This window comes from Lactuca virosa, chromosome 4, assembly GCF_052849685.1.
Source record: "Lactuca virosa cultivar CGN04683 chromosome 4, Lactuca_virosa_CGN04683_v6, whole genome shotgun sequence".
Taxonomy (NCBI): domain Eukaryota; kingdom Viridiplantae; phylum Streptophyta; class Magnoliopsida; order Asterales; family Asteraceae; genus Lactuca; species Lactuca virosa.
The window spans coordinates 81,448,543-81,469,171 of NC_136429.1; the positions used below are offsets into that span (position 1 = coordinate 81,448,543).

The window sequence follows — 20,629 nt, forward strand, 5'->3', positions numbered from 1 at the left end:
AGATACTGGTCACCATACCGGTTCAACTAAAAAACCCTCTGGGATAGACCATAACTGTCGAACAGAGTAACGGTTACCATATCGGTTAAACTAAAAAACCGATTTTTAAAACATTGAAAGTTAAATTTGGAAGAATGATGTATATAGTTTTTAAAGTTAAATTTGGAAGAATGATGTATATAGTTGACAACTTATATATTTCTTTGTAATATATAAAATATTCATTTCCCTTTACTATATAAAAATGAAAATAACATGTATTACTATGTGTAAGTAGTTATTACATCACTAATTCGTACATTCTTTAAAATGATGAAAGAATACGAACATGATCAATATTGCAAAAGGTTTTCAAGATGACATTTCATGTTAATTGGAGACCGAAAGTAAGTTCCTATAAAACTTAGAGAGTAATAACAAGAAGTTTCATAATTTTCCTTGATCATTCTTGCTATTTCTTCAAGCAAAAATGGCAAACGAAGGTATCAACCAAGAAAACTATCCCATCAAAACTATAGTAATACTAGTTCAAGAAAATCATTCATTTGATCACATGCTAGGCTGGATGAAATCTCTCAACCCCGAAATCGACGGTGTTACTGGAAAAGAATCCAACCCATTATCCACCACCGATCCAGACTCGACCCGAATCTATTATAGCAACGACTCCGACTTCATCCAGCCAGACCCTGGCCACATGTACCAAGAGGTTTACGAACAAATCTTTGGTGTGCCATGGACCAAAGAATCCTCATCATCTGGATTCCCTCCAACCATGGAGGGTTTTGCACAACAAGCTGAAAGCGTAGAGGTAGGGCTATCTAAGGTTGTAATGTCTGGTTTTAAGCCGGATGATGTTCCGGTTTATCAAGATCTGGTGATGGAGTTTGCGGTTTGTGACCGATGGTTTGCTTCGGTGCCGGGTGAGACGCAACCGAATAGGTTATATCTTCACTCGGCCACTTCGAATGGTGCGATAAGTAATGATACCTCGAGACTGATCCAAGGGTTTCCTCAGAAGACCATATTTGAATCGTTGGAGGAAAGTGGTTTATCTTTTGGAATTTATTATCAATACCCTCCATCAACACTTTTCTATAGGTTTAAAGTTCTTCAACTCTTTCTGATGCCTTATTCAATTTGATTATGTGTTGCAAATAATCGGAAAGACTGATCTTTTCCATTCTTAACCTGTTTATTCTTTCATAGTTTTGTTTCAAACAATCATTATATACATATTTATGTAACGTTTATATAATATAAATACAAAAAATAAGACACTAAGATTTGCAATTTCTTATGTTCACAAAAATTAACTAAATATGATGGTTTTATGTTACCTTTTTGTATTGTATTACAATAAGTAACATGCTAACTAAGTTAAACACTTTAATCAATTGGATTTTGGGGTATTTTCTTTTATTGGATATTAAGTAGCTATATATATGGCTCATGCCAAGATTCTGACTAATAACTTTTAGATTATCATGATAAATTTATGAAATACATAAATGAAGCAAGCTCACCGTTTGAGAATTGATTGTAGTTTTGTAACAAAGTAACTATGTTTTTAACCCTTCTTGAATAATTGACAGGAATCTAAGACAACTGAAGTACATTGACAACTTTCATCAGTTTGATCTCAATTTTAAACAAGATTGCGAGGAAGGAACGTTACCGAATTATGTTGTTATAGAACAAAGATATTTTGACCTTCAAATATTGCCTGGAAACGATGACCACCCTTCTCACGACATCTCAGAAGGCCAAAAGTTAATAAAAGAAGTCTACGAAGCATTGAGATCGAGTCCCCAGTGGCATGAAATCTTGTTTCTAGTCACATATGATGAACATGGTGGTTTTTACGATCATGTCCCCACCCCTGTCTCTGATGTCCCGAGCCCTGATGGCATTGCGAGTCCTGCACCATATAACTTTCAATTCGACCGTCTTGGAGTCAGGGTTCCAACTATTTTGATTTCTCCTTGGATCGAAAGGGGGACCGGTATGTGATTTTTTTTTCAACATAAACAACACATTACTAATTATAACAACATCTAATGCAACGTTTTGGTTCGATATAAATGAGTTAGCTTAGCAAACATTCCTCCTATATACATTCTTAAATGTAAAATAGGTCTCGATTTACATAACGAGTCAATATCTGAGAGATCAAATTTTCCCTGAGTTGTAATGATTAAAAAGATAAATTCCAATATTTATTACTTCATTATGTTACATCTAAATACAATTTTTTTGATATATATATATATATATATATATATATATATATATATATATATATATATATATATATATATATATATATATATATATATAACTTTTTGTTATCATAAAGTTATTAGCATCTTTTTCATCTAAAGAGGAAACTTTTATACTTGATTAAGTTGTGTTATTCATTTATCATCCTAGATGATTCTTTTCTTTATTCTAATAACATATAAAGTATTCGTGTGAGAAATAACGGAAGTAAACAACATTGAAATTTACAAGAAATCACAACGGATTTTTTTTTTTTTTTTTTTTAAATTTGAAAATGTTTTAAAGGCTAATAAAAAATCTGAAGCTAAATTTGATAGGTATCACCAACTTTCAGAAAATTAAAATATAATCAATTTGCTGAATAAATATCTATTTAATCATGTATTTCACATTTAGGATGTGATTGACAATGAACTTTTGAGACCTTTAAAGAGTTTGGCTTTCAATTTTTTTCTTTTTTTATATATATAAAAAAACTCCAATTAATGAAAAAGTTTGTTTTACTTAAAGTTTTTTATTTTAGAAAACAACTACTCGTAATCTAAAAAATATTTCAAGTATTGTTTAGAGAAAAATACTTGTCTATAATGAATGTTTCAAATTTGAGTTTTTATTTAGAGGTTTTTAATGTAAATTTGCATATTTCCTAACACTTTTATATAAACGTAACCTACGCCTCCTAGCTCCAAATAAAAGGTACAAACTACTAGCTATCAATTTTTGCCAAAATGCAATTAAATTAAAACCGAGTATTCAAAATTCGGAAATGGACCATAACTTGAGGAAACTCAAATTTAAGGGTTTAAACTTTAAAGTGGCCATCGAGCTGAGAGCTTTCCGTCCATATAAAATGGGCCTAAAAACTTTTGACGAATCAAAATTTATGTTTTTGTAAAGTTGAACTTCTTTCCTGTCTTTTTGGAGTTTTTAACCAAAATGGGGTTATTGAAAAAAATATTTACCAATCTAGTATAGTATGAAAATAATTTACCAAACTAGTGTTTTTCTTCATTTTTTTTAATTTTTCAATATTTCTTATTGTTTTTCTATTTATTAAAAAATCAGCTTTTTTACTTTTTTTTAATTCAGTTTTTTTTACTATTTATTGTTTTTAAATATCAGTTTATTTTTTTATTTTATTTTTGTTTCAGTTTTTTTTATTAAATTTTATATATTTTTATTTACTATACATTTAACATAAATATCTAACATACAAAAGAGCTTTATTATTTTGGTTCATTATATGCCTATTTGATTAATTTTTTTCTACCGTTTATATAGTGATTACGAGTTTATTTTAATTTTCTTACCATTTATTTATATATATATTTTAAAAACTTAACCCTTTATAAAAAGAGGTTTTTTCTCATGTCTTTATTTATACAACATTTGCATGCTTTTTAATTGAGTTTCTTTACATTGAAAATAAAATATAAAAAGCAAAAGTAATAGTTTTTATTGATTTGGAAATTTGTTTTCTAAATATTTTTTACATATTTCGTTTTATGCATGTATTTTATGATTTCTTTCGTTTTACAAATTAGATTTTTTTAAAATTTGTTTTCTATGTTTTTACATATTTGTTTTTATGTAAAGACAAAAAATATGTATACTTTTGCTTTTTATATTTTATAATGTAAAGACACTCAATTAAAAAGCATGCAAAGGTTGTATAAATAAAGACATGAGAAAAAACTTGAATTTGTAAAAGGGTTAAGTTTTTAAAAATATATGTATAAATAAATGGTAAGAAAATTAAAGTAAACTCGTAATGACTATATAAACGGTAGAAAAAAATTAATCAAATAGGCATGTAATGAACCAAAATAATAAAGCTCTTTTGTATGTTAGATATTTATGTTAAATGCATAGTAAATAATAATAATAATAATAATAATAATAATAATAATAATAATAAACTGATATTTAAAATAAATAGTAAAAAAACTGAAATAAAAAAAAAGTAAAAAAGCTGATATTTTAAATAAATAGAAAAACAATAAGAAATATTGAAAAATAAAAAAAATGAAGAAAAACACTAGTTTGGTAAATATTTTTCAAACTATACTAGATTGGTAAATATTTTTTTCAATAACCCTATTTTGGTTAAAAACTCGTCTTTTTGTTACTCTTTCATGCATTTATCCACAAATGCTTTAGTTAGGTACTCAATATGCTCTACATCAATAAAAATCAAAAATAAATTGGAATTTATTTTTGTAAATTAGGCATAAAAATAATAAACCTATCAATTGCTACAATTTTTCAACGAACGTAATTAGTAATAAATTTATTTGGACATTGTTGAATATATTCTAACAATTTAATTTATTACTCCGATCATACATGTATTATGTGCCTATGCTTTATAATAGAAACCATCAAATGAATATACTTTAAGATAATTATTTGTTTTTAACCTCATTAATTTGTTTTTTTTTTTAATAATGGAAGGTGCACCGGTAGGTACCAAACCAAATTTCACAACCCAATCCCAAAACCAATTCCGATGATTTTTGGAATGTTGGAACCAATCCCAAATCATGATCAAAATGATTTTTTGGATTTTGAACCGGTGATAAAACCGACCAGAGTTAATTCCAATAGCGATTACCTGTTTATAAATTTTAGAACTAATAATTAGTTAAACATTAGCTAGAAAGAAACCTAAGAAATAAGTATTTAGTAAAAAAAAATACATCGTCATCTATCTACGATTTCACAAGGTTAAAAACTAAAAATAAATTTTGTTGTGAATGGTATGCAGTGCTGCATGGGCCTTCAGGACCTTACCCAAGTTCACAATTTGAACATTCTTCCATTCCAGCGACTGTAAAGAAGCTCTTCAACCTAAAAGATTTTTTGACAAAACGAGACGAGTGGGCAGGCACTTTTGAAGGCATTCTCACTAGAGCCAGTCCAAGAACAGATTGTCCAGGTACACTTTCAAATAGTCTCCTCACTAACCCAAATGAGAGTGGTATAAAGGTTAATCCAATATGTTCTTGTGCTCAATGTGACATGATATTTTAGATTTATTTCACGAATTAAAGCTACCAATTCCTGAGTGTTCTATCCACTAACTACATGACTTAATATATTTCTGTTTTATGTAATGGATAGGACTCTTAGCATAGATCATAGTGGATTAGTTGTCCAAATATATCAAACACCATATAGTTCAATGTATATGTAAATTTATGTTTCTGATAACAGTTAGCTTACCTGAGCCTGAGAAAATGAGAGATGGTGAAGCAAACGAAGATGCCAAATTAACCGAATTTCAAGTGGAACTTGTACAATTATGTGCAGTGTTAAAAGGGGACTATAAAGATGGCATTAGTCTTGAAAAGTTAGTAGAGAATATGAAGGTTAAGGAAGCAACGGGATATATGGATGTTGCATTCAAACAATTCTGTGACGACTGCAGAAAAGCCAAGGAAGAGGGGAAAGATGACTCGTACATAGTATGTGATAAAGAGTTATCGTCTTGTCTAATAAGCACAAAACAGTTTGTCGGTAAGATATGTTCATGTTTTCTTTGTGAGAATTGAATTATTTGCAATAGTTTACTTTTTCAAAGTGGATGTGTATTCTTAATATATACTCCATGATATATACAATTTAATCTGGTGGGCAATTATGTACTCTCAATTTAATCTGGTGGGCATTTATGTCATTTCTCACGTATGTGTGGGATGGTTTAAAATTCATTTACTCTTAAGCAATCATTTCAATCGACTTACTTTTATGATTAATATTTCGATCTACTTACTTTTATGATTAATATTTTCCGTTTTGGACGTTTATTAATATACAAAAACGAAGGTTTCAAGTAGAAGAGCATAAATACATAACCATTCTGCTAGAATAGGTATTTTTATATGATTCAAGAATATTTTATTTTTCAAAATACTCGTTAATATATTCTTTCAAATGAACAAATTAAAAGAGTTATTATTATTTCATAAAATCATTTATTTAAAAAGTGAATCATTTATCCCTAATAATCCGAAATTTCTTTTTTTAAGTCCAACTTAATTGACTAAAATGCTCTTACAAGGATATTAGTGTTATTATATTCTATATGTCATTCTATTGTAATATTACAGAACTTCATATCATAGTCATATATTCGTTTCATCTATTGGTACACAATTGTTTTTACAACCCCACAATAAATGTTATTCACATTATAAGAGACCCAATACGTCGCCATAGGTGTGGTGCCAAATACAAACAATATTCGGTAAACTTTATGCCATAAGAGACCCAATACGTCGCAATAGGCAAACCCTGTCCCACGTATTCTCGTAAATCGAGGAAGCCGGAGAACCGGTTTTAGTGGTGAATTATTTTTCTTTTTGTTTTTACCTTTCGTTTTTTAGAACGGCTAGGGACAAATCCATCCCTGACGCGTTGGACATGAAAATTTCAACCCATAGTCGGTGTTCCAGTTCGTAATCCCGTCACTATTGCCGTCACTTTCAGCATTACTAATTTTGTGATTTGGAATTTGTGCCTACATTTCAATCATACAAATTAATAAATATATTTTACCATTAATTAATTGATTTTCATTGCCATTACCAATAGAATAAGTCTCTAGTCGATTTCTGTAGATACTCCATCATGTCGACTAAAAGTGTAGCTTTTTAGTCGACTAAACGTGTTGCTTTTTTCAAAGGGTCCATCTAATTAGACCCTTTAATAGTCTTAAAGGACCCTCCTCATCATTACCTTACTTTTTTTCCTCAAATAAACAAATCATTATACTAATAATACTTTTTAATAACTATCATTACATAATAATTTTATGTCTTTTATTTGTAATTATTAAGTACTTAATAAATAATGATGAATTTTTTACCAATCATAATACCTTTTTATGTAAAAGTATTTTAATAATCTTTTTTAAACTTGCAAAATAAAATAGGTAAAATATGATTTTTTTTTTATATATTTTTTAGGTTATTAAACTTGCAAAATAAAATAGGTTAAATATAATTTTTTTTATATATTTTTTAGGTTATTTGTATGTAATTTATTAAAATCGTTTTATTTAAAAATATTATAACAAAAGACTACAAATATGACATACTAATAATAAAACAAAATTTTGAAAGCAATACATATCAAAAGAGTTCAATTACATTCATACTTAATCCTTGATATGTATCCAAGGTATTTCAGAACTACGAGGTCTATGTTGATTGTATAATTCGAAACGCGACCAATACATAGTTTACCAGAAAGATGCAGACGAGCCTTTATGAGCATTCCAATATGTTGTGGTGGGAGGCATTGGGTAATTTCCTTTTAAAGACACCGAAATATAATGTCTGCCTACAAGTGCCACTGTAATGTTTCGGTGAGATTGAAACTCTTCAGGACCTCTCCAAAGGGGGAAGCAGGTTGTAGATTGTTCATGGCTTAGACAATGAACAATCACACCAAACTTGTTGGCAATCAAGTAACCAGTCCAAGGCATAATCATCCAATGTCGCAAATATGTAGGTGATTCGAACCAACACAAAGACTCGTATACCTCATTCAAAGCTTTCATTGATTGAAGTGAGTTGTGACTGCACAATTTCATTAATTTGTTGCACAAATCTATCGAGATTAGAACTTGCAGAGTCCAAAAATCTCTTTAAATTGACATGTGCACTCTCGACTCTATTGGTTGTGTTGTTTCCAAAATTAAGATGTTGATCAATCCAAACAGATACAAACATTTCTTTGTACTTGTTCAACCAAGTATCTTCTATGTATTTCAAAACACCTGAAGGTTGTGATTTAGAAATATAGTTAACAAATACGTAAATAAATAATAATATGAATGTTATGATTTAGAAATATAGCTAAAAAAACAAGCTTATGTGGATATTTTATCAACATTGATTGAAGTCGCATGTAGTTTTAGAAATATAGCTAAAAACTTAAGCATCTCTAAATAAAAAAAACCACATATAAATAATTAGAATATTGCACAAATATAAAAATAAAAAGTACATAAAAATAAATATTTTATAAAATTTTAATACTAAAAAAGCTTATTTAAATAAATTTTATAAAAAAAGACTTATTCTTTTAAGAAAAAAAAAATCCAATTTTCGTTTTTAAAAAAGCCCAATCTTTTTAAGCTCAACCCAATACTTTTAAAACCCTAAACCAACTACCTATAAATTAAAAACTAAACCCTAAAATCCTAAACTTTTTATCAGCCGCCAAAATTCCTCTCATCCTCACAACCCTCACGATCGACCAGCTCCATCTTCGGCCGACCATATCCACCGCCTGCAGCAACACCCACCTTCGGCCGGACAAATGCCACCAGCATCTCCGGCTATGATTTTCTGATCGCGGTTTCTTTCTTAATCTCTCCACCAACGAATCTATCTCCCCTCATCTCCGCCACACCTCCCTCTTCATCCACTAACGAATCTGTCTCCACCCGTACCTGTCACTCCCTCATCTCTTTCTCCTTCGAAGACTTTGAAATTCGGACCACCACCTATCGATTTCTCTCCCTCTCTCTCCCTCTCTCACTTTCATTTTCTGTTCTCTTTCTCGCTTTCATTTTCTGTTATGACTGGGTGTTGTAGGAACGCCACCGGTGGTCGGACCGGAGGTGGTGTCGGCGGTGTTCAGTGGAGGTGTTATGTTGCTGGAGGTGACGTCTTAGTGGATAAAAAGATATTTACAAGAATTTTCATTTTACCTTTGGTTAAAATCAGAAGCTGTTGTTGTTTGTTTGCAGTAAAATTGTTTTGATTTTATATTAGATGTGTTATAGTTGGATTAGCTGACAATTAATCAGCTATTAAGAGTATACATTTTTCAATGTTTGAAATTTGTAGATATCAATGGTGTAAATTGTGAAGATCAAAACTGAATTTGTGAAGACCAAAACTGAATTTGTAAATATCGAGTTTGAATTTGTTATAATAATAATATATGTTGTGATATTAATGAAGTTCAATTAAAAAAAATTAAATAAGATTGTTAGATTATTTAAAATAAACTTTGATATTAACAAATTACAGTGTTCAGTGACTTTTTTTTACAGAAAAAAGCTGAAAATATTAAATTTTCAAAACAGAAAAAAGCTAAAAATATAAAATTTTCAAAGTCAAAACAGTTTAATTTCCCAGGTGTTGAAAAAAACATCAGTTTGACTAAAAAATCATAATTACAGGGTCCTATAAGGAAATCTGGGTCCAAATAGTAGGTTTTTGTCCAAAATTTTATAGATGACAAAATTTTAAAAATTGTGTCTGTTAGAAAAATTCTATGGTTTTTGTCCAAAATTTTTGACTATACACCAATGGTTTAAAATTGGATTTTTATTAGTTTTGGTCTCTATCGACTTAAAAAGACTATTATACCCTTTAGATTTGTTTTTTTATTTTTTTATTTATGATAATATTTTTAATTAAAAGAATTACCCACCCCCCTCTAAAAGTCTTTATTCTCCATAACACACACACTTATGAACATTCGACTCACAAAAACACACACTCTAGAGCATACCACCCCTACCTACCACCATCACCACCGACTTCCACCACCTTTTGTCACCATCACCACTAACTGCTACCAAACACCATCATTTGTCACCCACCCACCCATTGGAAATCAGTAAATTTTTACTATTTTTGTTTCGGTTCACCAACTTTTAGTGTGCTAACGATAGAATTTTAGATATCGATTTGTTAGAAATTAAATTGCAGTGATTATTAGATATTAATTGGATTAGTGATTACAGATTAATAAAGGCATTAATGATAATATTTTATGTTTAATTGTTACAATTACAACAATTAGTTTTTTTTTCTTTCATAAACCTGCCAATGGACATGGGCTTCAAGTTCTAACATGACCACGGAAGTGTATCTTCCAAGCATCAACTTTAGTGTTTCAGTTGCTTCTATTTAGATTGTGGGAAGAGATTTGATGCAAAAGTTTATAATAAAAACCAACTAACATATTGTGTAAATCACGAAGCAAAAAAAAATATTGGGTGGAATTGATATTTATTTAATATAATTTCAATTAAAACGACACAGTTTCGATGGTTCTATACCTAATGTTCGATAGATAACAGCCACATATTCACTAAGCCGTATATATATATATATATATATATATATATATATATATATATATATATATATATATATATATATATATATATATATATATATAGGATGGTTCAATTAAGAAAAAAAAGTTGAGAATGAGGGAATCATTCCCAGCCACACATTTGTCTTGCCGCAAAACACTTAGACGTAACGACGATAATGGATAATGGATACACATGTGTTTTCCAACCAAACATGTTTCCTTAAACTATGCTAATCATTACCTTAGTATACACAAAAACATAGTTTTTTGTTTTTTTTTTTATTTTTAGAAAACTATTTTTATCAAAAAATTATTTTAAATATATCAAAATTCATAATTTTGTTATTCTCTATAAATAGACATACATATTGATATAGTTTTAAGATAAAATACAAAAATTTGTTTTTTAGAGTTTCAACTCTCGTTATTCATAAGTGAATAAAAATCGATCAGTTTTTTATTACAGTAAATTTGTTATTTTTTTTATTTTTTTATTTTTTTTAATTTATAAATTGGTTTGGTTGTGGTTGTAAGATAAAATATTATAGTTCAATACATATCGATTGAAGGCAAACGGGCAACAAGCTGCGCCGCTAACCCTTTCTGGATGGCAAAACCAATTCTTTTGAAACCAACATTTGTTATTCATTTATGAATAAAACGTATGCTTAACTTTTTTACAGTTTAAGTATTATTCATATATAAATATAACACATAATAAAACTTTTTTACCTAAAATATTTTTTTTACATCATCTTTCGTCACACGTTATATTTATATATAAATAAAATGTGTATTAATGGTCGTTACATGTTATATTCATATATAAATAAAAAAATTATCAGATTTTTGTTGTAGTTTATTTGTTATTCGAATATGAATAAGTAGTATTTTAATAAAAGACGACGTGTTTTAAAATTTTGAACTACTTAGTCATATATGAATAACAAATGAACCGTAACAAAATTATGATAAATGTGTTTTCCATATATAATATAACTTGTGAGGAAGACTAATACACGTTTTATTCATATGTGATTATAACATGTGACGAGAGCTGATGTAAACTGTAAAAACTTTATATATGTTATATTTATATATGAATGATATTTAAACTATAAAAAAATTAATCATACTTTTTATCCATAAGTCAATAACGAATGTACTCTAATAAAATCTGATGCATTTTTATTCACTTATGAATAACAAGAGCTGAAACTATAAAAAAATAAAATTTTTATTTTATCTTAAAACTATATCAATATGAATGTCTATTTATAGAGAATAAAAAATTATAAATTTTGTTGTATTTAAAATCATTTTTCGATAAAAATAGCTTCTTAAAAATTAAAAAAAGGAAAAAAATTATGTTTTTGTATATATTAAGGTAATGATTAGCATAGTTTAAAGAAACATGTTTTGTTGGAAAACACATGTGTATTCCTTTCCCATTTCCGCCGATACGATGAAGGCTTTTGCGGCAAAAATAAATGATTAGCTGAGAATGATTCCCCCATTCTCAACATTTTTTATTTTCTCAATTGAACTTACCTATATATATATATATATATATATATATATATATATATATATATATATATTAGACAAATATAGTTCTTGTACCATTATGTATTTTTTCATTAGTTAGAGGGGTGTTCATGTAAGTTATTTATTAGTTAGAGGGGTGTTCTTGTAACTTATTTACCTATATATATCATATATATATATATATATATATATATATATATATATATATATATATATATATATATATATATATATATATATATATATATCATCGTAACTCTCGTGTATTACATCAAAGAGTTTTTTCATTAACTTTCATATGGTATCAGAGAGCCCTGTAACTCCCAACCTTCTTTTTCCCTCCCTCTAGAACCGTCTCTCCCTTCTTCTTCCTCTCCCACCCATCAGCTTTCCTCACCCTTCAGCTGCATCATCATGTCCGACTCTAATGCTTCCTCTCTCTCTATGAACACCATTTTGCATCTCATCACCATTCGCCTTTCTTCATCAAATTACCTTCTGTGGAAGAATCAAATGATCCCTCTTTTACAATACCAGCAAATTCTTGGTCATGTTGACGGCTCCGTTCCGTCCCCACCACCCTCCATTTTGGTTGATAACAAGCCGACCTTGAATCCGGCCTTGGCAGAGTGGGTCTCCACCGATCAAAGGGCTGTTATTCTTCTTCAAGCTTCTCTCACAGAAGAAGCTTTTTCTGAGATTGTGGGCCTCTCAACAGCTCGTGACATTTGGGTAGCCCTTGAAGCCGCCTACGACAACTCCTCCTTAGAGCGTGCCCAAAATCTTCGTGATCAACTACGCCATCTTACCAAGGGTTCCTCCACCGTTTCAGAATTTGGCCGAAAATTCAAGTCCGTTTGTGATCAACTTGCCGCCATTGGTCAAGGGGTGGAGGAAACTGACAAAACTCATTGGTTTCTTTGCGGTCTCAGTGCCTCGTTTGAGAATTTTTCCACCGCCATCCGTGCTTCCGGGGCTGTTTTTGGGTTTCGTGACTTGTTGACACCACTCCCTCGGTTGCTTTTTCTACCGGCGCCACTCCCTCCTCGGGTTCGAATGATGGTCGGGGTCGGGGTGGTCGCTCGTTTCGTGGTGGTCGCGGTCGTGGACGCCGGCCGCCTCATTGTCAACTTTGTCGCCAAAATGGCCACTACGCGAACCAGTGCCCTCAACTTCAATATTTTGTGTCCCCTTCACCCATGCGTGATGTTGATCTCGCCAAAGCTTTTTTAACCAAGTGTCAAGTTACTCCTTCCGGCCCAGATTGGTTTGTTGATTCCGGCGCCTCCGATCACATGGTGTCTTCCACCGGATCGGTGTCTAATGTCGAGCCGTATAGTGGTGACTCTTCGGTCCAATTCGGAAATGGTAATACACTCAACATCTCTTCTATTGGTTCTTACAAAATTGCTAATGGTATTCACTTGTGGGATGTATTGGTGGTTCCCCGCCTCACCAAAAATTTATTATCCATTAGTAAACTAACGCGTGACAATCCTGTGGATGTTCTTTTTTCTGCTTCTTCATTTTTCATTCAGGATCGAACAACGAAGCAGGTCCTAGCACAAGGAAAATGTGATCGTGGGCTCTATGTTCTAGCCACTTCTCCCAAAGCTTATGCGTTTTTTGCCGGATCAAAGCCGCGTGCCTCTTTTGAACTTTGGCACTCCAGATTGGGACATGTGTCTTTTGACACTATTTCTATGTTAAATAAACTTGGACTTTTATTTGTTTCTAGTGTGTTGCCAAAACCAAATATTTGCTCTCCTTGTGAACTTGCTAAGTCTCGTCGCTTGCCATTTTCTAATAATACTAAACGTGCTTTACATATATTGGATTTGGTGCATTGTGATTTATGGGGGCCGTCACCCGTTTCGTCGGTTAATTCATATCGCTACTATGTCTCTTTTGTGGACGATTATTCGCGCTTTACATGGTTGTATCCACTCAAGGCCAAATCAGAATTTTATGATGTTTTCGTCTCATTTCTCACTTTTGTGGAAAATCAATTTTCCACCAAGCTTAAAGTTTTTCAAAGTGATGGGGGTACGGAATTTTTAAACTACCGTGTGAATGGCTTATTAAACTCGCGTGGCATTTTTCATCAGATTCCGTGTCCGTACACCCTGCAACAAAACGGACGAGCCGAACGCAAGCATCGACATATAATTGAAACAGGCCTTGCCATGATGTTTCATGGTCACATACCCGCCTCTTATTGGGTTCATGCCTTTAGCACCGCGGTGTATATTATTAATCGCTTGCCTTCAAAAGTTCTTGGCTATCGTTCTCCTTTTGAGATGTTGTTTGGTCGGGTGCCACCTTATGATAATTTTTGCCCGTTCGGGTGCCGGGTCTACCCTTATTTGCGGGATTATTCGGCTCATAAATTGTCTCCACGGAGCATTCCCTGCGTTTTTCTTGGATATCACTCCCAATACAAAGGTTACTTATGTCTTGATCCTAGATCCTCGCGCATCTATATCACACGCCATGCTCGGTTTGATGAGTTGTGTTTTCCTTTTGACACCGCTGCCACGCACAACGCAATCGTTGATTTACCACTTCACTCTTTTTTGGATGATTTTCCGTGTGTGTCCGTGCCCGTTGCTGTCTCAAAACCCGCTCCACCGGCCTCGCCTCCAGCTCCATGTACTGTATGTGATGATCCTCCGATGCCGTCATCCCAAGTCGAGCCCCCCCCAACCCGATCCTGCTTCTACAGTGTATGCCTCAGACTCCTCTTCCTCTACCTCGGACTCTGATCACGGCTCTGACACTGAACCTGCATCGGGTTCTGATTCGGATCCGTCACTACCCGATGTTGAGGTTGCTACCCCCTCGCCCTCTACTCCATCGGCCTCGGCTCGTGTTGCTCCTATCGGGCACCCCATGACCACTCGAGCAAAATCTGGGATTTTTAAACCAAGGCATTGGGCAGACCTTTCTCATACATCTGATGGTGGACTTTATGCTGCTCTGTTTGCCTCTGTTGACCCGACAACGCATATTGAGGCTCTCAGGGATTCCAAATGGGTTGGCGCCATGCGCTCCGAAATGCATGCACTTTCACAGAATCACACTTGGTCTTTGGTTCCCCATCCTGGCAACACGAATGTGGTGGGGTATCGTTGGATTTTTCGGACCAAGTACTTCGCCGATGGATCTATTGATCGACATAAAGCACGCCTTGTTGCTCAAGGTTTTAGTCAAATTCCCGGTCTCGATTTTTCTCATACTTTTAGCCCGGTAGTGAAGGCGGCAACCGTCCGGGTTGTCTTGACTATTGCTGTTATTAGACCTGGCAAACGTGTCGTGTCGTGTCGGGTTCGTGTCGTGTCAAGACATTAAACGGGTTGAAAGGGCTTGACCCTAACCCGACCCGTTTAATTATCGTGTCGTGCCGTGTCAACCCGTTTATTTTCGTGTCAGTTTCGTGTCGGGTTTCGGGTTAAGGTTTAGACCTTGTAAATATGTTGTGTCATGTCGGGTTGAAATATTTTAAAGGTTGGAAAGTAGGAGTTGTGGAGGAAAAAAGGAAAAAGTGAAACACTAGAGTTATGAGATAGAATGACAAAATTTATAGTAAGTTTAGAAGGAAAAATGAAAAGAGTTAAAGTTGGGGAGCAAAAGGGATATGTAGTGAGGATGACTAAAATTAAGTAACTTTGAAAATTTGAATATTACTTCTAATTCTTGAGTTTGGCCCACTACAAGTCTATAACATATAATATATTGATAAAAATATGAAATTTTTTGTAAATAATATATAATTAAACGGGTCATATTCGAGTCATCTTCGAGTCATCTTCGAGTTGAAAGTCTTGACCCTAACCCTACCCGTTTAATTATCGTGTCGTGTCGTGTCAACCCGTTTACATAAACGTGTCGAAATCTCTGACCCTAACCCGCTAATTTCGTGTCGGGTTCGTGTCGTGTCATGTTTTGCTAGGTCTAGCTGTTATTCATATCTGGCCGCTCCACCAGCTTGATGTGAACAACGTCTTTCTTCATGGCCACTTGTCCGATACGGTGTATATGCGGCAACCACCCGGGTTCGAGGATCCTCGTTACCCTAATCATGTTTGCACGCTCAACAAGGCCATTTATGGCCTCAAACAAGCTCCTAGGGTATGGTTTCATCGCTTGAGCTCCTTTCTTGTGGCAAATGGGTTCACTTGTAGTCGTGCGGATCCCTCTTTGTTTGTGTTTCAACGTGGTGCTTGTCTTTTATACCTACTCGTATATGTAGATGACCTTATCCTAACAGGCTCCGACTCGGCTGTTATTCGCTCTTTTATCTCCAAGCTTCACACCGAATTCAAGATCAAGGATCTCGGTCACCTCAACTACTTTCTCGGTTTGGAAGCCAAGCGTCTTTCGTCCGGGTTGTTTCTTAGTCAGTCCAAGTATGCTCATGCTATTGTTTCCCGTGATGGCCTACTTGAGTCGAAGCCCGTGGCGACCCCTCTATCCCCGAGTGTCTCTTTTGTAGCATCTGGTACACCTTATGAGGATCCGACCCATTATCGTTCTCTTGTTGGGGCTTTGCAATATTTGACCATCACCCGTCCTGATATTTCTTATGCTGTTAATCAGGTTAGCCAGTTTCTTCAGGCTCCTACTATTGATCACTATCAGGCGGTCAAGCGGCTTATCCGATATGTTAAGGGCACCCTCTCTTATGGTCTTACTTTTTCGAGACCAACATCTACGAACCTTGTTGGTTATTCTGATGCGGATTGGGCTCGTTGTTTGGATACGCGCCGGTCCACCTATGGGTACTCGATCTTCCTGGGGGGTAATCTTGTATCCTGGAGCGCCAAAAAGCAGCCTACGGTCTCTCACTCCAGTTGTGAATCTGAATATCGAGCCATGGCTAACACTGCTGCTGAACTCATATGGATTACTCACTTGTTGTGTGAGCTTCACTTTCTTCCCACTGGCCGTCCGACCATCTTGTGTGATAATCAGAGTGCCCTATTTCTCACACAAAACCCAGTGTCTCATAAGCGCGCCAAACATATCGATCTTGACTACCATTTTGTTCGTGAGCTCGTTGTATCTGGGAAACTCGTTACCATGTTTGTTCCTACCAAGCTTCAGGTAGCAGACATTTTTACTAAGAGCTTTCCACGACGACAGTTTGAACAGTTTCGTCACATGCTACGCCTTGGACCGCCACCGATTCGCTTGAAGGGGGATATTAGACAAATATAGTTCTTGTACCATTATGTATTTTTTCATTAGTTAGAGGGGTGTTCATGTAAGTTATTTATTAGTTAGAGGGGTGTTCTTGTAACTTATTTACCTATATATATCATCGTAACTCTCGTGTATTACATCAGAGAGTTTTTTCATGAACTTTCATAATATATATGTGTATTACATCAGAGAGTTTTTCATGAACTTTCATAATATATATGTGTGTGTCTATATATATATATATATATATATATATATATATATATATATATATATATATATATATATATATATATATATATATATAACCGGTTCCGGCAGTTATCTGACGGGTAGCGGTTCCGAAAAATAAAAAACCGGAACCAGAACCGTTTAAGGCGGTTCCAGTTTCGAAACCGGCGATTCCTACATGGTTTCGGTTCCAGTGTCAGATACCTGCTTCTCATCCTCACCCTATAGAGTACTTCTCATATACAAATAATCTTATTAGCATTAGTAAGGTTTTCCTGAAACAATATCTCAATTTACATACCCATGTCTTCGAAAAGACACAAACTCGTCGCTTTAGAATTATAGAGCTAACTAAATCCATCTGAGCAAAGTACCCATTTGATTAGCGTTTAAACTAAAGTACAAACCCTTGCATCTTCAAAGACTTTTCCAGGTCTACATAAATAACCATTTTGGGGTGCACAATGAATGTCTAGTGAACACACACACAGTCCCTCAAGTGCACATCCATCTTTAAACATGCTTAGCCCACTTTTGAGTCCTAAAATTTGATCTGTCCACTCACTTGAGAACAAACCTAATGAATCGAACTTCTGCTTAACCTTAAGAAACTCTCTACCCTTTCTGTACTTCTTAATAGACCCTTCGAATGCCACATTTCGATTCTTTCCCCAATGTGGTAGACCACCATACTTAAAAACAGCCATTTGCTCAATCTCTTCAAGAACGTCCTCAAAAAGTCTTGGATTTTTTGGATCTTTACTTCTGTAATAAGTGATGTCGAAATCCAATGAGTCTTCTTGTTTGCCTAAGTAAGCCTTTGAACCCGTAACATATCTCATAAGGATGCCGTTATAGAGATCTACTCCACACAAGGATCGTGGTGCTATACTTACGAGCTTCTGTACGTCTTGGATGAAATCTTTGGCTTTCGAAAGGCCGATGCTAAATGTAGTCTGGTGAAAGAATAAACCCTTGACTCGAGGATCCCATGAACATGCTGTGAGTTCGGCATCCTTGTGGCCTTTTAAGCAACCCCCTGATGCTTGGAGTCGATTTTGATATCCAACCACAGGGTACCCCTTAAAGATAATACCTACATAAAATATATACTTGATTATATATAGTTATATTTATTTCAACGACTAATTGTGGAAAATTTTGAGGTCTAAACATGCTTACCATCATTGGTTAGCCCGTATGCACCCTTTATTAGAGTGTTTATAGTAAGTTTTCCACCAATACACTTTCCAGAAACATCACCTCTCGCTTCTTGACCTTCCTCTACATTTATTAATTGTTGAGAATTATGATAATATATAGTTCCTTTTTATCCTTTTCTAAAAGCCATGGTTGATGAATATATATATATATATATATATATATATATATATATATATATATATATATATATATATATATATATATATATATATATATATATATATATATATATATATAGGAGTTATACAAACTCACTAATACAATATGGCACATACAACCTAGCTTAACAAGTTTTAGAGTAAACCCGCTTATGTTTAGTACAATGTCTTTTGAGAGCATCCGATATGAATAATTTAATGGAAAAGTTGAATGAGATGCCATGCCTAACTAACGTTCAATGGATGCGGAGCTTAATGTTCATTGAACTCTTCAATGAAAAAAATAAAAGTTTTTTAATAAATGATTTATTGTTTTTTAATAGAAAATTTTTGGTAGAATTGTATGATTAGTAGATAGATGATGTGACATTAATCCGTTAAACTCTAAAACGTTCAATACATTGTGGATGCCCAAAGTTGTGTAACTTTGTTTGCAAACAATTAAACAATGGCTAGAGAAAACTGTATACGAGTGTCCGTATGGATGTGTTTGCAGTTGTGTGTGTATGTATGGTCATGCCTGAGTACCTGTAGATCTTAAAATAAGGAGTACAAGTGAAGGGATGGCCCGAAAACCAGGGTGATCCCAGAGACCATTTCCAGACACATTGGTTGAGACTCGATCATCAATCCGATAAACAACTTGTTTTTGACTTGGGTACCATATCATGTCTGCAAACTCATGTTGTCTCCCAAAGGTTACAGCTTGATCTGACAAGTCAGTATCGTTTTGGGTTACAAAGGTAATGCTTCTCTTGAACAATGGCTGCATCCTTAGAGTCACCTATAAGTTACGGGTTCAAATTTAGATCAAGTTTGATGTATTTTTCATGTAAAAAGAAACTACAAAATCAAAGCAAATAATATATATACTTGAGAAATGACTCCGAGTACTCCAAGAGAAACTTTAGCAGCATTCATGTCACTATCAGACTCGCCATTTTCTTCTAGTGTACGAACTTTAGCATAACCTTCTTCAGGACGACCTGGGGAGACAATCCGCATTCTAACCACATAGTCATGAATGGCACTACCTTTACCCCAAAGGGTGCTACCATGTGCACCCGTACCTAACATACCTCCTATTGTTAAACCCCACCAATAAGGAGTATAAGGTAAAACCAACCCACTTTTTGCAGCTTCATCAATGAGTTGCCTCAACGTCACACCACTCTCTAGTGTTATAAGCATGTTATCTTTGTCGATTTTAATAATACGGTTGAGATTTTCTGTACTAATAATGAGTCCATTGCCTTCAGGACAAACCAACTTTGGTATGCTGTGCGAATACCGAGTGGCTACTCTCATCTTTCTGTTTGCTTGCGTACCTTTGGCGACTAATGAGACAAGGTCTTCTTCAGATGAAGGGTATGCGACCTCAGCTGCAAGGCAGATGCTACGATCAGGAAATGCCCCATAAGAGTTAGTGATGGTGCAGTTTGTGAAATTGGTTGAACATCTGATGGGCTCTTCTGGAGGATTACATTGTGCGATTGTGGTTATCATGAAGAAGGCCAATTTCAGTGTTAAAGTTGGTCGTGATAACAACATGCTACACTACATGAAGATATATAAGAAGTGTTAAAATAGGAGAATCGTAGAACATATTCATACATATATAAGCAATATGAAATGTTGGCTTAAAAGGGTAATCACACACACACACACACACACATATATATATATATATATATATATATATATATATATATATATAGAGAGAGAGAGAGGTAAGTTCAATTGAGAAAATAAAAAAAGTTGAGAATGGGGGAATCGTTCTCAGCCACTCATTTATTTTTGCCGCAAAAGCATTTGTTGTACCAGCGGAAATGGATAAGGAATACACATGT

General features: G+C 33.7%; 2 protein-coding genes across 2 annotated transcripts; one reads left to right on the plus strand and one right to left on the minus strand.

Moving 5' to 3' along the window:
- Positions 1–329: 329 nt before the first annotated feature.
- LOC145105760 (non-specific phospholipase C3-like) lies at positions 330–5,937 on the plus strand. The gene is made up of 4 exons (XM_079042835.1): positions 330–1,101; positions 1,596–2,005; positions 5,051–5,221; positions 5,500–5,937. Exons 1-4 carry the CDS (start codon positions 470–472, stop codon positions 5,835–5,837), a joined length of 1,551 nt encoding a protein of 516 aa, XP_078898961.1. The 5' UTR covers positions 330–469; the 3' UTR covers positions 5,838–5,937.
- Positions 5,938–17,667: 11,730 nt separating this feature from the next.
- Positions 17,668–20,412, minus strand: LOC145105763 (putative L-gulonolactone oxidase 6). Its single transcript, XM_079042836.1, has 4 exons — positions 19,653–20,412; positions 19,308–19,563; positions 18,580–18,681; positions 17,668–18,493 (listed from the first exon to the last, which is right to left on the minus strand). The coding sequence occupies exons 1-4, from the start codon at positions 20,328–20,330 to the stop codon at positions 17,787–17,789; spliced, it is 1,743 nt and encodes a 580-aa protein (XP_078898962.1). The 5' UTR covers positions 20,331–20,412; the 3' UTR covers positions 17,668–17,786.
- Between the last annotated feature and the right edge of the window lie 217 nt (positions 20,413–20,629).